Source organism: Dipteris shenzhenensis, chromosome 18 (genome assembly GCF_047967505.1).
Source record: "Dipteris shenzhenensis isolate YYH24624 ecotype China chromosome 18, Dip_SZ_1.0, whole genome shotgun sequence".
Classification (NCBI taxonomy): Eukaryota; Viridiplantae; Streptophyta; class Polypodiopsida; order Gleicheniales; family Dipteridaceae; genus Dipteris; species Dipteris shenzhenensis.
The window spans coordinates 30,933,357-30,949,108 of NC_141613.1; the positions used below are offsets into that span (position 1 = coordinate 30,933,357).

General features: G+C 44.5%; 1 protein-coding gene across 2 annotated transcripts; it reads left to right on the forward strand.

Annotated features, from left to right (window-relative positions):
- Positions 1 to 1,116: 1,116 nt before the first annotated feature.
- On the forward strand, positions 1,117 to 14,864 carry SS1 (glycogen/starch synthase, ADP-glucose type). 2 transcript variants are annotated; one of them, XM_087389613.1, is made up of 15 exons: positions 1,117 to 1,578; positions 2,016 to 2,374; positions 2,653 to 2,730; positions 2,915 to 3,039; positions 3,347 to 3,428; positions 3,556 to 3,729; positions 3,845 to 3,926; positions 4,018 to 4,109; positions 4,204 to 4,266; positions 4,344 to 4,433; positions 13,176 to 13,300; positions 13,447 to 13,555; positions 13,664 to 13,719; positions 14,195 to 14,247; positions 14,337 to 14,864. In XM_087389613.1, exons 1-15 carry the CDS (start codon positions 1,269 to 1,271, stop codon positions 14,477 to 14,479), a joined length of 1,941 nt encoding a protein of 646 aa, XP_087245739.1. In that variant the 5' UTR covers positions 1,117 to 1,268; the 3' UTR covers positions 14,480 to 14,864. The 2 variants fall into 2 exon arrangements, with proteins under 2 accessions (XP_087245739.1, XP_087245738.1); XM_087389612.1 differs by having other exon boundaries at positions 1,118 to 1,578; positions 14,195 to 14,234; positions 14,324 to 14,864.
- Positions 14,865 to 15,752: the final 888 nt, after the last annotated feature.

Here is a 15,752-nt window from a genome sequence, read left to right on the forward strand (position 1 = left end):
ACACCTTTTGGGTCAACCTCTTGGCCTCTCATGTGTGGCGTGACTAGGGACTTTTTAGGTGGTAAAGCTACTTTATAATGGCTCATATTTTGCATATGATGCCAATGAATAGGGGGCTGCCATGTGGCACCGCGTCACGGATAGCTTCAATTTTGTATGCCACGTGTGGCGTCAAGATTACGTAATATGTGCACACATGGATGGGTGACGCGTGTGCGAGGGATGGCCACCGGCCCCAGCCGGTTGTATCGACGGGCTACAGCCGGTCGCCTGGATCTTGCAAGGCGAATGGATCGACGAACTCAGAGGTCGTATGAGTCTCCGATTGAAGAATTAAGAAGACAAAGGATGCAGCACGGTGATTACACGATTACGCGCAGACGACCACATCAAAGTAAGGAGGTGAAACGCAATGCAATAACTTAGAAGACTACAAAGTTCTGCAGTTTTTGCTTCGAAATCAGGAAAAATGGTGGAGAGGCGGTTCTGGAGTTTCTGTTGCATTAAGCGCGATGCGCAATTGGATGATGAATAAGTCCTGCGAGGGCGTGGATAGCTGCGTGCAAGCCGAATGAGATATAGTGGAGCAACATTCACTTAACACTGCGAGCTTTGTTCCGGCTCCGTGATGAAAGGTACATGATAATTTGCTGGGGAGATGTTTCGCCGACTCGAGTTCGAGGAGGTGGGCGATTAAAGTTGAAGAAGGAGGTGGGCGGAGGGTGCGAGCGGGGGGAGGGATTGCAGCGAAGGAGGGCGGGGATGGTGTACAAATGGGAGGTGGCGACGAGAAAGGTGGCGGAGAGGTAGATAAAGTTGCGAGGATGGAGGAAGTGGGAGACGGGGAGGGGTGAGGAGGGAGGGAAAAAGAGGAGGCGAGGGTGGGGGGGGGGAGATGGGCAGAGGAGGAGAAGGAAGGGCAGGGGAGGAGAAGAGGAGGCAGAAGCAGGGGAGAAGAAGAAGAAGAAGCTGGTGAAGAAGCTGATGAAGAAGAAGAAGACGACGACGATTGCATGGGAAGCAGTAGAAAAGAAGAAACAAAAAGCGAGTTTGTGGCCAGCCAAGAGCTATCGTATATATTTTACATTCACGATACACGAAGGATTTCATCATCTTCATCCCCTGCTTGCCACGAACCACCTTCCTCTTCTTCTGCCACCTCTTTCCTTCCATCCTCCATCGCCCATCTCCCCCCCCCCCCCGTCCTTGGTTCCTCCCCATCATGCCTCCTCCCTCCCTCCCTGCATGACTCCCCCTTCCTCCTCCCCATGGCTTCCCCCTTCTCCTCCTCCCCCGACCCCATTTGCATCTCTCGTTCCTTATCCCACCCCTCCGGATTTCCCCCACGCTCCTCCTTCACCCCTTCCCCTTTGCGACACCTCACCCCAGAGCGTCTTGCCGTTTGTGGGCGCACCCACTTGCTCTTCTTAGGATCCGGTAGCCGATTTTGCCCCAGCAAGGGTACCCGATTACTCGTTCGAAGCATTTCTTCTGAGCTCGAGGCCGCCGAGGCACGTAAGGTGCAGACACCCCTCAACGAAAGTGGTGTCGCAAAGGGACCATTCCTGACAAAGCCGGGTAGTTTTCCAAGCTTGTCAAATTTTCCACTTCGATGGAAGATGCACTGCTTATTATTGCACTTTAACATGTTCTTCGAGAGATCGCTTCTTGGATCTTGAAGGTCGTATAGCCTCTTTTAAGAGTAAATTGTAGCTGTGAAGGTTTCTTTGGTGATTTCAAATATGCCATTAAAGCAGTAAGATCGTGCTGCCTGCCTTGCCAGTGAATCCAAAATTTTAGAATGACTGTTTCTCCTTGATTGCCCCCCATTGGAAATATTTCCCCCCCGCCTGACTGGCTTATAGAATAGGCGCCTTCCTTGCTCAATCGAGCGGTGAAAAGCAAAACACGTGTAGCAAAGTTAGGAAGTCCTAAGTGTTTGATGTGCAATTGTTATTTGGAACGCCTAATGGGAGGTTATATCCATTGACGAATCTTGGCCCGCATTGCTGCAGCGGAACAGGCAGGTAGTCCAGCCACAGATCACAGACGTTTTGAAAATGCAGAACTTGCTCGCAGTGACTTGGACGAAGGCAACAAGCGCACAAAAACTCCCTTTAATGTTATTTTTGTTTCTGCGGAAGTTGCCCCCTATTCAAAAACTGGAGGGCTTGGTGACGTTTGCGGATCCTTGCCCATTGCCCTTGCTTCTCGTGGTCATAGGGTGATGGTAGTGGCCCCTCGCTATATGAATGGTGTTGATGATGCCAAATATGCCGGGGCTTTTGATGTACAATGCCGCATAAAGATTGGTTGCTTTGATGGAGAGCATGAAGTTGCGTTCTTTCATGAGTTTCGTGCAGGTGTTGATTGGGTATTTCCTTGTGCCATTTTTGAATGAAAACATTTTTTCCTGAAGTGTTGCTATGGCCTTTTGTTAGAATTTTATCCATGCCATCCAAGCATGTGTTCCTTATATGAGCCCAAGATCTTCTGGTGACTATGAATTGGTGTGTAACATGCCATTTGTGCTTGATGACGTGGGTTAGGGCCAGGATTTTTTGTGAAGACGAGATCTCGATTTTTGAAGTATTGTTATTAGTAGTCTCTATATAAATAGCTGCACTTCTTTCTAAAGCATATAATTGGCAGGTTTTTATTGACCATCCGTCTTATCACAGACCTGGATCTCCTTATGGTGACACCCGTGGTGCTTTTGGTGACAACCAGGTTCACCTTTCTCCAGCCATTTCCCATAAGAAAGCATAAATGGAAGAGTGAACATCCTTGAGTGCAGCAAGAAAGACAATTTGTAGTATCCGTCAATATGTAACAATTAATGGGGTCTCTGATCATACTGTGCATGTACAGTTGTTGTCACGGTAGAATCTGAAGAAACTTGTCTGTTTTTCAGTTTCGGTTCACACTGCTATGCCATGCTGCATGTGAGGCACCCTTGGTTTTGCCATTGGGGGGATACACTTATGGCGAAAAATGCCTATTCATCGCGAATGATTGGCATGCAAGTCTTGTTCCTGTGTAAGTATACTAGATCCGCACAATTCACTATGAATCCTGTCGATTTATTATGAACCCTGCTTTCTTGTACGAGATATTTCAAATTTGTTATGACCCTTGTTGGTATTCCACATTTACATAGTGTTTCATGAGCCTAGCAGGACGAATCCTACCGAAGGTGTTATCATGGCCATTAGGATGATCATGAGGATCTTTAAAGTTCACACATGCTTTTGTTCTGCTAGTTCTACCCAACATCTTAAGTAAATCTAGTGGAATCTCATGTTTGAATCTCTGAGTGTTCTGTTTACTTTTCCAATGTGTTTAGATTATTGGCATCTAAGTACCGGCGCTTTGGAGTATATAAAGACTCAAGATGCATATTAGCCATTCACAATCTTGCTCATCAGGTAATGTGTTCTCTTGCAATTTGATCAAAGGCCAGCTAGCAGGCTTTCCATTCCCATTCAATCGAGTGGAGTTGTCCTTATCATGGCCTTTACACCACGTGCTCTCTCGGTTGGTTCAACAATGTAGGGTGTGGAACCCGGTACAACTTTTGGCAAGCTTGGTTTACCTGGGGAATGGTATGGTGCCCTTGAATGGGTATTCCCTACGTGGGCAAGGAAGCATGCTCTGGATAAAGGTGAAGCTGTAAACCATCTGAAAGGTGCTGTTGTCACTGCAGATCGGATAGTTACTGTTAGCCAGGTGGGTGCATAGAGTCAATTTTCTTGCCAGGGCTTTCTCAATTGTTTAACGTATGGGATTTCAGTTCGGTTTGAAAACATCCTAAGCTAGATCCGATGGCTGAGTTGTATGCCAGGGCTATGCATGGGAGATTACAACAGTGGAAGGAGGATGGGGTTTGGATGGCCTTCTTAGGTCTCGGAGTGCTGTTATTAATGGTCTGTTTCTGCTTTAAAAACTTCTTCAGAGCTCATGAAATGCATCTTCTTGGAACAGTATGGAATGATGCTTGTTGAGTTGTTTAACTAGGCATAACGAATGGTGTCGATGTCGATGAGTGGAATCCATCCTCAGACAGACATATTGCTTCACAATATTCTGTGGAGGACATCTCTGGAAAGGTATTTCAAACTCTGTTGGATCAGTTGTTAGATATAGACCATGAATTGCCAGGTTGAAGCCATCACCTTGTTTAACTGTTTTGGGCGCACACAGGCTGAATGCAAGGCTGCTTTACAGAAGGAGCTTGGTCTTTCTGTGCGGCCAGATGTTCCAATGGTAAGGGGAGTGCCTTGTTTCAAATTAATTTCTTCATACTGCGTCAATCAATGTTTTCTGAACACAAATCTGTGCAGATAGGATTTATTGGGAGGCTGGATTATCAGAAGGGACCTGATATTATACAAGCTGCTTTACCAGAACTGATGCAAACAGACGTACAGATGGTAACTATCACAATGGCCACATCAATAAGGGGATTTTCTTTTAGGGTGCTCATAATAAGCTGACAGTGATTATATTTTACTTAGTGGGAATGCTAGAGCACTTTAATATTTTTATGATACTCTATCGTTGGAAAAGAGCAAGCATAGTCTGACCGACCGCAATTCCAGCCCACATTCCATCGCCAAAATGCTGGGATCCACATAGAAATTTTTTTTTTCAACTTTTGATAGTGCTTTGAGTGGTTCAAGCTTTTAGAAAACAAAGAGGAATGCTTTGTATCGGTGAATAGGAATGCCTGTGGGTTGCACTGAGAGCATGTGCTCACTCGAAGGCAGCTTTCACAGGAAAAAAATGTTGGTGAGTAAGGCTTGTGGTCCTGATACTGATGGCATTTATGCTTTTAGGGGGTTTTGTCCCAGCATTTGGGGGGCACATGCAAAGGCTAGCCACTGAGAATGGCTCTTTGAAACATTTGTGCACCCTTTCTGGATGTTATGGATTACCAGAAAGAGAGGATATGCCCCATGACGTCTGACAAAGCACTGTGCGTGTGAGGGAGAGAGAGTATTCATGTCTTCAGCATGACAAAGTTGTCTTCAAAACTACCAAAATAAACAACACCGTGTATCCATAAGGGAAAGCCTTATCATGAAATAAATAGAGCAAGAGTTCTGTAGTCTTTGTCAGGAAGAAAATCTCAGTGGCGGTGTAGGAGTTGCAGTGTTGAATGTTGCTAGGAGTAGAAGCTGTCAGTCTCAATGTTTTGGATTGCGAACTGATCATCCTTTTCCATCTCTGTCCATGACTTATCTATCTAGATGAGGCTGGTTGTATAGAATGCGGAGAAGGGGCATTGCCTTGGAGATGGAAGTGATGTGCTCCCTATATATATATATGAAGTGTGGGCAGGCTCTCCCTGTTGTTTGAAATGAAAACAAAAGCCATATGCTCTATGTGCAATAGCATAAGTGACAAGAATCTATCAACTCAGAATATGGCGCACATGCAGAAGAGAGACTCAGGAGAGATGCGTAATTAGATTTAATTTAGGCAGCACACCCAGGGTTGTATGGCTGCATCAGATAGTCAAGACATTAGGAGACTCCTACTACTTGCTTAGGAGCCTGGGGCTAGACCTTTTTTTTTCGTCGAGGCTGTTCATGTGAGGCCTTTTTAGGAAAACACAAATACCCGTGAGGATCTTTACTTAGTAAAAGTAGAAGTATACAAACAGCAAATACAAATGAACTTTTATTGCAAAAAAATGGAAAGATTACAATTGTACATACTTGTTCTATAAAAAAAGGTTAATTTGTGAGATTGGATCTATTCTAGTCTTATAAAGGTATATAGAAGTGTACATGTGGTAGCTCAAAGTTGCAAGGTGCTCCAAAACAATGCTGAAGTAGATTCGCCACTTGACCTTCTCCTTCAAGCTCCATGGCCCAGGAGAGGGTTAAGCTGGCTGGAAAGGCTAGGGAGAGTGGGTAGGGTAGGCTGGAAAGACGTAGTAGAGTTTGTGAGGGAGGTTGTGCTGGGCAGGTCTACTGTAGTTTAGATCTATCTAGAAACCAACCTGGAATCCTCTAGAACCACCCTCAAGGCTCATCTTCCCTAGAACTGCCTCAAATAACTGCCCTTAGTTTCATTTGTACCTTCCCAACTGCTGCCTTATGTACTTCCAAATGAACAATCTCAGCCACCAATCTAGAACAATCTAGAAGCTGCCTCAGCATTGCCTTACCACTTCCTGAAAACAGCCTCCTTTGAGATGGCAAACCTGCCTACAGTAGTCTCTTAATGTTAGGGCAAAGTCTTCCCTGCAACTTGTGCCATTTATGTACTCACATTATCTCTTTACCTGGGCATAATAACACCCAAATAGTCATCCTGGGGCCATGCCTATATGTCCCCCTTAATGGGACTCACAGGTGGGCACTGCCCCCTCTCGCTTGGCTATGGGCCTACGCCCACTTGATGTAGAAGGTGCTTTAGGAAAGAGTTCTCCCACTTGTCTTGTGTGGAACATTGAATGACATCAACCACATGATCCTCTATCAGCTTCTTGGTATAGTTACAGTCCATCTCAATATGCTCGGTGTGGGGGTTAAAGGTCACTGTGCCTTTACCTCGGTTATGTACAATACTCAAACACATATATAAATGAATGAAAAAGAAGATTAGGGTGGTTCTGCACCCACCAAAACTTGTGTGGCTCTCTGTCTCTCTCTCTCCTCCTTCCGTTCTTACTTCCGTTGAGAGTACTCTCAACTGGTATCAGAGCCCGGGTAATCTAGCTGAGCGTGCGTGAATGCTTGAATGTCAACATCTCTGTGGGAGGAAGGAGAAGCTCTGTGGGAAGCTTTGTGGGTGACTTTACTTGCATTCGAGTGTGCAGAGACCTTGGAGGAATCTTTGGAAAAGTCACTTTGGCTTTGCAAAGTGGTTTTGAGAGCCTGTTAAGAGTTTTCAAAGAAAAAGTCGTTTTTTGAGCTTTTCCCTGTTCCGTTTGATGACAGAGACTCCGTATTGACTTGTAGAGGCAACTATTGCTTGCTTTTGGTGTCCACTTCACTTCAGGAGCCTGGAAACACCTTCATTCTTGAATCTAGGATCATTTCATTGGATTTATGACTCACTGTGTCAGTTTCTGCGTTTTTTGCCCGGGTGTTGGAACTCAAGTTTGGAGCAACCATTTGCAGATCTGTCAATTCCGGTGGACTCAGGAGGTGCTAAAACTTCTATGTTGCTTATCATTCGCACTTCGGTGGAGTTTACAAACAGCTCTGTTTTCAAAAACGTTTTTCAATCCGTGTGTTGGACCCAGTGATTGAGACCACGGTTTCCAAAACCGTCTGTCCCATTGCGTTCTGGACGCCCAAAAATCCCTACCTGTCAGTTCTTGTGCAATTCGGTGGAGGATTTTCAGAGTTATAGATCTCTGTGTATTCGATTTCGTCTCTGTGTTATGCATTTTTCATTCTAAGGTTTTGAAACCTTAGATTTATGCCACATGGCAGTGGATAAGTGTTGACGCCCATTTCTCACTCATCGGTTGGGATTTTGGAGTTCTGGCAGAAGAGAGATATTTGCAGATTTATTTGCTGAGTCCGACCGTATCTTTGTAATCTCTTACAATGACATGGGGCTCAGTGGCTTGGCTTTCTCTTACGGGGCCTCAAGTATTCTATGAGAGACTTGACTCTTCTCGGAGTGATGTGTTCCAGGTATTTCAGAAATGGCTGGCCTTGGTTGAGAATCAGTCAGATAGAACGCTTAAATGCCTACGGACTGACAATGGTGGAGAGTATCTCTCTCATGACTTTCAGCATTTCTGTGATACACGTGGGATTAAGAGGGAGCTCACATCCCCTCGTACTCAGAGCAAAATCCAGTTGCAGAAAAGATGAACCATACCATTCAAGAAAGGTTGCAAAGCATGCTTTCCAATGCAAGTCTCTCTGGTGGTTTTTTGGGCTGAGGCAATGAAGGTTGCAGTGCATGTGATCAATAGATCACCTAGTAAGAGTTTGGATGGTGGTATTCCTGAAGAGACATGGAGTGGCAAGAAGCCCTCTTACTCTCATTTGCATATATTTGGGTGCGAGGCATATACACATGTGCCAAAAGAGCTTCGAAAGAAGCTAGATCCTAAGTCTAGGAAATGCATCTTTCTGGGTTATGGTGAAAGTGGAGAGATGGGCTATCGTCTCTGGGATCCAGAAGCAAAGAAGATCATACGCAGCCATGATGTAGTCTTCAATGAGAAGAAGATGCATAAGGCACCCATGAGGGATGTGGAAATGAGGAGAATCACTTTCCAGGATGTGAATCCACCTGCATATGTTGATAGACAGCAAGCTGTCCATGCACCAAATGTGCAAGAAATGGTGCCACCAAGTACTCCCACATGTATACAATCAAGGGTAAATGATGGATCATCTATTGGTGGAAATGATGAGCCAAATGTGGCTGATATGCAGGTGGGACAGCAAGCTGAAATGCCCTTGAGAAGATCATCTAGAGTGTCTAGACCACCTGATAGGTTTGTTCCAGGGGTAGACTATGTGATGCTTACTGATTGCGGGGAGCCTTCTTGCTACAGAGAGGCTATGGTGCGTGAGGATCAATGCAAGTGGGAGTATGCTATGCAATCAGAGATGAGTTCACTTATGAAGAATAAGACTTGGGACTTGGTTTCTTTGCCACATGGAAAGAAATCATTGCCATGTAAATGGGTCTACAAAATGAAGGTCACAGGTGATGATGTGCCTAGGTACAAGGTCCGTTTGGTTGCTAAAGGGTTCAAGCAAGAGAAGGGTATGGACTTTGATGAGATATTCTCTCCGGTTGTGAATATGACCACACTTAGATGCATGCTTGGACTAGTGGCAGTAGAGGATATGGAGCTTATGCAGATGGATGTCAAGACAGCTTTCTTGCATGGGGATTTGCATGAGAAAATTTACATGGTGCAACCGGAAGGCTTTGAAGAAAAGGGCAAAGAGCATTTAGTTTGCAAGCTGAAGAAGAGTCTCTATGGTCTTAAGCAAGCGCCTAGAGAATGGTATCAGAAGTTTGATGCTTTCATTCGGTCCCAGGGTTTTAGAAGGAGTGAAATTGATCACTGCCTCTACACTAAAAGGGCTAAGGATAATAGCCTGATAATCTTGGCACTATATGTGAATGATATGCTATTGGCTAGCAAGAATACTTATGAGCTAGATGCATTAAAGGCCAAGTTGCATGAGGCCTTTGATATGAAGGATTTGGGATTTGCAGGTCATATTCTTGGTATGCGCATCACGCGTGATCGGAGTAGGAAACTCCCCAAGTTGCATGAGGCCTTTGATATGAAGGATTTGGGATTTGCAGGTCATATTCTTGGTATGCGCATCACGCGTAATCGGAGTAGGAAACTCCTTTGGCTTTCACAAAAAGAGTATGTTACAAAAGTATTGCAGCGTTTCAATATGGAGGGGGGGAAGGCAGTGAGTACTCCATTGCCTCCATATGTGAAATTGAGTCATACAGATAGTCCCAAATCAGATGAGGAGAGGGCCATGATGGCCAAGGTTCCTTATGCATCGACAGTTGGGAGTCTTATGTATGCTATGATAGCTACTAGACCAGACATTGCATTTGCAGTGGGAGTTGTTAGCCGGTATATGGCTAATCCAGGAAAGAGGCATTGGGAGGCAGTTAAGTGCATCATGAGGTACATGAAGGGTACCAAGGAGATGTGCATCTGCTTTGGTAAAGGAGACATGCGTGTACTTGGGTACACAGATTCAGACTATGCAGGGCATGTGGATAGTAGGAGATCCACTTCTGGTTATGTGTTCACCTTTGCAGGTGGTGCAGTGTCGTGGATGTCTCGCGCACAGAAGTGCGTTGCTTTGTCTACCACAGAGGCTGAGTATGTTGCAGCCACAGAGGATTGCAAGGAGGCTATATGGCTTGATCGGCTAGTGGGAGATTTGGGGATTCATACAGGTGTACTGACATTGCATAGTGATTCCATGAGTGCTATTCAGCTAGCACGCCGGTCTTTCATGCAAAGACCAAACACATTGAGGTCAGGTACCATTTCATCAGGGAGGTACTTGAGGACAAGCACATAGAGCTTGTCAAGGTTCATACAGATGATAACCCTGTAGATATGCTGACGAAGAGTTTACCTAGTCAGCGGTTTGAGTATTGTCGTGTATTGATGGACATTGGATAGTATGCTTATTGGTTGTTCTCCCTTAAAGGCACATTGTCCTTTAAGTGGGAGGTTGTGGGGGTTAAAGGTCACTGTGCCTTTACCCCGGTTATGTACAATACTCAAACACATATATAAATGAATGAAAAAGAAGATTAGGGTGGTTCTGCACCCACCAAAACTTGTGTGGCTCTCTGTCTCTCTCTCTCTCCTTCTTCCGTTCTTGCTTCCGTTGAGAGCACTCTCACTCGGTACAATGTGCAGCTCTAGCTGTTGCACTGAATCATGAGAGTATGTTCCTGCCTCGAAGCTGCTTGTTAGAGAAATCAAAGCATTTATGAGACGTAGCTCTGATACCATGTAGAATTTAAGATCTAGCTTTGCGTTGAATTTATCCCCAGCCAAACACATTGATCCAAAAAGGTTGCACAGCAAATAAGGGACAATCAAAATACCAAGTATATATTGCACCAAAAGCAGGTCAGTTGATACAAAAATTTGCACCCTTTTCTGACCATACACTTGCAGTAATTGTTGCAATGTCTGGCCCCAAGATCAACCTCCAAAGTGCTTCAATTTCTGTCTATTCCTCTAGTTTGCTGTGTGCTTCTCCTATAGCTTCAGTGGCTTCTCCGTGGATGCAGAACTGGGGTTCTATGTGCCCTTATAATAAGGTAGAGGTGTTGGAAAAGTCACCTCCCCATCTGTACGCCCCCTTACGAGGAGAGCGTGGGGGAGTTAGACTTAGGGTTAGGGCTGCCACATGGGCAGCATATTGGCTGCCATGTGTGTGGCAAACTCAGAGGGAAACCCAAGAACAGGGGGCTGCCACATGGGCAGCACATCTCAGGACATACCTGGCATGTCAGAGGTTCTCTAGAGGCCTGGAACTGTATGGATCAGAGGCGAGTGTTTGGCGACTGTCTGCAGCAGGTAAGAGACCAGATTCAGGGCAGAAACGGGTCCAAAGAGAGGGCAGGACAGGCGGGTGCTGTATGGGCTACTTGCAGAGGTTGTACTTGCAGAGGTTGTATGGAGCTGTTGGAGAGGCTCCAGAGCTGGACATGGCCTGGACAGAGGCAGAACAACAGGGCATTGTATGTGCCTGTTTGGAGCAGGTCTAGGGCCTGCAAAAGACCCCGGTTTGGGGCTGGTATGGGTCTGGACCACTGGCTGCAGGCCAGGCGGCTGCAAATGGGCCTAGTTGGGCTGGTTCAAGCCAGATTGAAACTGCACTATGTTGTGTTTTAAGAGGATGAGTTTGGGAATGTTCTTGGATTCATCTAGGTATATGCTTCTGCCGTATTAGCGGACATGCAAATTTCACCTTGTGAAGTTTTCGTCCAAGTTGCGGCCTACTGGTATTGCGATAATTCTTTTTATCTTAAATGGTGCGTTGCCCTACCAGCAAGATTTAGATTTAGATGCTCGTTTGGGAGAGACTAAAATGAAATCGTTAGACTTCACAAGCCGTTGTAGCTTGAATGAAGAGATTTGGACTACTTTTTGATTAGCCTTCTCCTTTAGTGCTAGCCTTTGTCATGGCTGAGTTTTCCCTTCACCTCCAGAGTGCCGACAGAAACTCAGTATGAAGACTTTGTATAAATGGATGCTCAAGTATGTGTGGGGGTGTGGATTTGTAGGTGTGAGAGCATACTTTTATACTATGGTCTACACCCACTGTTGGGCGTTGATGACATGAGTGGGGATGTCATAGTAGCTAGTCCCTACTATGCGTGATGGAGTTTATGGTTTTCAATCTTATGAGTGACTATTGTGAGATTGAAACTGCATTATGTTGTGTTTTTAGAGGATGAGTTTGGGAATGTTCCTGGATTCATCTAGGTATATGCTTCTGCCGTATTAGCGGACATGCAAATTTCACCTTGTGAAGTTTTCGTCCAAGTTGCGGCCCGCTAGTATTGCGATACTTTCTATCTTAAATGGTGCGTTGCCCTACCAGCTAGATTTAGATTTAGATGCTCGTTTGGGAGAGACTAAAATGAAATCGTTTAGACTTCCCAAGCCGTTGTAACTTGTAGCTTGAATGAAGAGATTTGGACGACTTTTTGATTAGCTTCTCCTTTAGTGCTAGCCTTCGTCATGGCTGAGTTTGCCCTTCACCGCCGGAGTGCCGATAGAAACTCAGTATGAAGACTCAGTATAAATGGATGCTCAAGTATGTGTGGGTGTGTGGATTTGTATGTGTGAGAGCATACTTTTATACTATGGTCTACACCCACTGTTGGGCGCTGATGAGATTGAAACTGCACTATGTTGTGTTTTTAGAGGATGAGTTTGGGAATGTGCCTGGATTCATCCAGGTATATAATTTTTGGTAAAACAAGCACCTAGGGAAAATTTTGAATCGAAACACGTTTGGAAAATTTTCCAAACGTTTCCAAACATCTGGCAACTATGATCCATAACCTTGCCCATGATGGCATTGGTACATAGAAGGGAAAAACTCTTTGAGTGGAAGCCAGTGAGGGTGTCACCCCTAGGAGGGGGACTTCAGTGTGTGAGGCTGCAAAAACCCTGTGATCGGGCACTGGTATTTGTCAGCGTGTCCAGCTCACTGAAGTCTCTTGGCTGTAGCTCTGTGGCGAACAAGTGCTACAGTCACTCTTGTGGGTCGTACATCGGCTAGTAAACATGGAAGCCAGGTCCCCAAGCGTGATTTGTGCCTCAGTGCACTGACAGATTTGACGTGTCTTTGTGTCTAGATTGGGCCCCGTGACCGCCATCTCAATGAGTTCAGCTGGACACAGCTCGCTGAAGTCTCCTGGCTGTAGCTCCTTGGTGAACAAGTGCCACCTTCACTCCTGTTGGTCGTACATTGGGTTTAGTAAAATGGAGGCCAGGTTAAGCGTGATTTGTGCCTCAGTGCGCTAACGGATCTGACGTGTCTCTGTCTCTGGCTCGGGCCCCCGTGACCACCGTCTCAGTGAGTCTGGCTGGCCAGTACACAGAGAGAGAGAGAGAGAGAGAGAGAGAGAGAGAGAGAGAGTGATGGATTCATTTTGTCGTTCAGGTTATGCTGGGATCTGGGGAAGGGTTAATTGAATCCTGGATGAAATGGGCTGAAGCAACCTATAATGACAAGTTTCGAGGATGGGTTGGCTTTAGTGTGCCTGTGGCACATCGTATTACAGCTGGGTAATTACTTTTGTTATATCCTTTCCTGGTTTTGCAATTTTCTCTTTCTCCTATTCACTCATGGCAGTCGAGAAGGCATAAACAAAGAAATAGAGGGGTCAAATAGTGCATGCCTGATCTGGTGGTCTTTGTTTGTGATGTATCAGGTGTGATATTCTCTTGATGCCTTCTAGGTTTGAGCCATGTGGTCTCAATCAACTATATGCCATGAGATATGGCACAGTACCGATTGTTCACTGCACTGGTGGCTTACGGGTATGTTGATGTTTTAAGAGAAATCGTGACACTTGTAATATTTATTTTGCTCCTGTACAGGGTCAAACTAGAGTTGCCTGAGGCTTCAATTTAGCTACTGCTATGCAGGATACTGTCGAGGATTTCAATCCTTTTGCAAATGGCGGAAAAGGTGCTGGCACAGGGTATGCTGCAATTTGAATTCTGTTGATGTTGTATTTGTCTTACATTGTTATGGAGCTTTCATGTGTGGTATGGGCATGAAGGACCTTTGTGACACTATCATTCAAGGTAAGGCCACTAGATAACTGGACAAAAATTTGATTGGCTTTCAGAAACTTTTGCAGTCGCATAGGAATACCAAGCACTGACTATTTGAAAGTGCATGATAGCATTTCTGTGACATTACTTGCCAGCATTTTGTTTCATGTGTCACAGATATGGATGTTTTATCAGATGAAAGTGGGGGATTGATGTAGTAAGAGGATGTGCTTTATAAGATCTCTTTTCTTTATCAGATATTTAATCATCCAAGACAAATGTCTGCCATATGTGATCAAATTCTCCCTTTCACTCCTATGACTATAGAAGTGGTTGTTTTCTTGAAGACTATGATGTATTCATCCGGCAAGATATAACATTCTGCTACTTCGTGTGCAGTTGGACCTTCTCTCCTTTGACAAAAGAAGCTATGCTAGGGGTAAGGATAAAATGTGGACAAATGAAGTGCCTTAAATGATTGTGTGGGAAGATTTACTTTCATAGCTAATTTAGACAATGTCCTGCCAGGCCATTTGTACAGCTATGGATACGTACAGGGATTACAAGCCATCGTGGGAAGGTATAATGCGGCGAGGCATGTCACAGGATGTCTCATGGGATCGTGCAGCCTTCCAATATGAGCAAATTTTTGAGTGGGCAATGTTTGATCCTCCTTATGCATAGGCAGTGAGTAAATTAGCTTATTTACTGAGTTCGATCCATCGGCAGTATTGTTCATCTGCACATGTGGCAAATCCATTTCCATGGCTTCTTCCTAATTGACCTCATAAAGAGAATGCGTATAGCATTTTACTTTGCACTCTTAAGCTGCCGAGGAATGCAAGCCATGTTCACGGGTCTGAGCTTCCCTCAGTAATTCGTCATACAGGATTCGCATCCTTGAGGTTTCTGAAACACTGTTGATACCGACCTAAAAAAAATAGCAGTCTTGATGCCTTGTGTATTTGCATTATTACAATTGTATGTTAGTTGCTGGAGCTCTAGCTTGCTTTTTCCAGTTATTTGACCATTATTTACCTGACAATTAATCATATGGTTTTACATGTTTCAGAAGAAGTTTTGTTTTTTGAAGTAAAAAACGATTCTGCTTCTTTTGAAGTGTAGAAAATCCCTTCTGTGTTATATGTGTCTGCATTTGTGTCACTTGTCTTAACTTGGATTGCTACTGAGTACAGGGTCCTTATCAACACTGTAAATAGAGCACAGGTTGATTTGATCTTTTTTGATTGATTATTAAATAAATCCAAGTTCGAGATGTCACTGCAGAACCCTCCTGCATTTGCTCTCTCTCTCTCTCTCTCTCTCTCTCTCTCTCTCTCTCTCCAAAAAGCGCCCAAAAAAAGGATAGCATTAAAAGATGACTAATCGTCACATGTAGTCATGCAAGGATGGGACCTTTTATGGGCATGCTATTGTGCGCACCCACCTCCCTTGTTCCGTGTGAGTTCAGTAGAATATGTGATCAAGTATAGTGTGTAGGACAAAGATTTGGGGTTGGACATTGTATAATGAAGTTAGTGTGGAGTAATTGTAGTATACGATTGCATAGCATGTGATATTGGTGTTAAGATATTAGATATAGTGCCTTTGGCAAAAGGCATTTTGGGTGAGTGGAATTAATGTATTAGTATATGCATTGGGTAGGCAAAAAGTTAAAACTCCTAGTCTTTGGATGCGTTCGATAAATGCTAAATTGTATTGTGAATTTGTGTAGCATGAGTTACGGAAGAGGAGCCATGCGAGGAAAGCTTGAGAGCGATTCCACTTTTAATTATTGAGGTGTGGAACGTTAAAATAATTATGTAGAATGTTAATGTTGAAAAGAGCATGATATGAGGAGGAAATCTTTAGTGAAGTTGGAACATGAGAAGATCTTCTGTAGAGACGACTTTATGAGTGATGTTCATGGTTGTAAGTGAGTAATTGAAGGGCTTAG

Coding starts and splice junctions, on each gene's coding strand:
- SS1 (XM_087389613.1), top strand. CDS start 1,269: ATGGCTTCCCCCTTCTCCTCCTCCCCCGACCCCATTTGCATCTCTCGT. Junction 2,731..2,914: donor GTGCTTTTGGTGACAACCAG/GTTCACCTTTCT, acceptor TCTGTTTTTCAG/TTTCGGTTCACACTGCTATG. Junction 4,110..4,203: donor TGGAGGACATCTCTGGAAAG/GTATTTCAAACT, acceptor GGGCGCACACAG/GCTGAATGCAAGGCTGCTTT.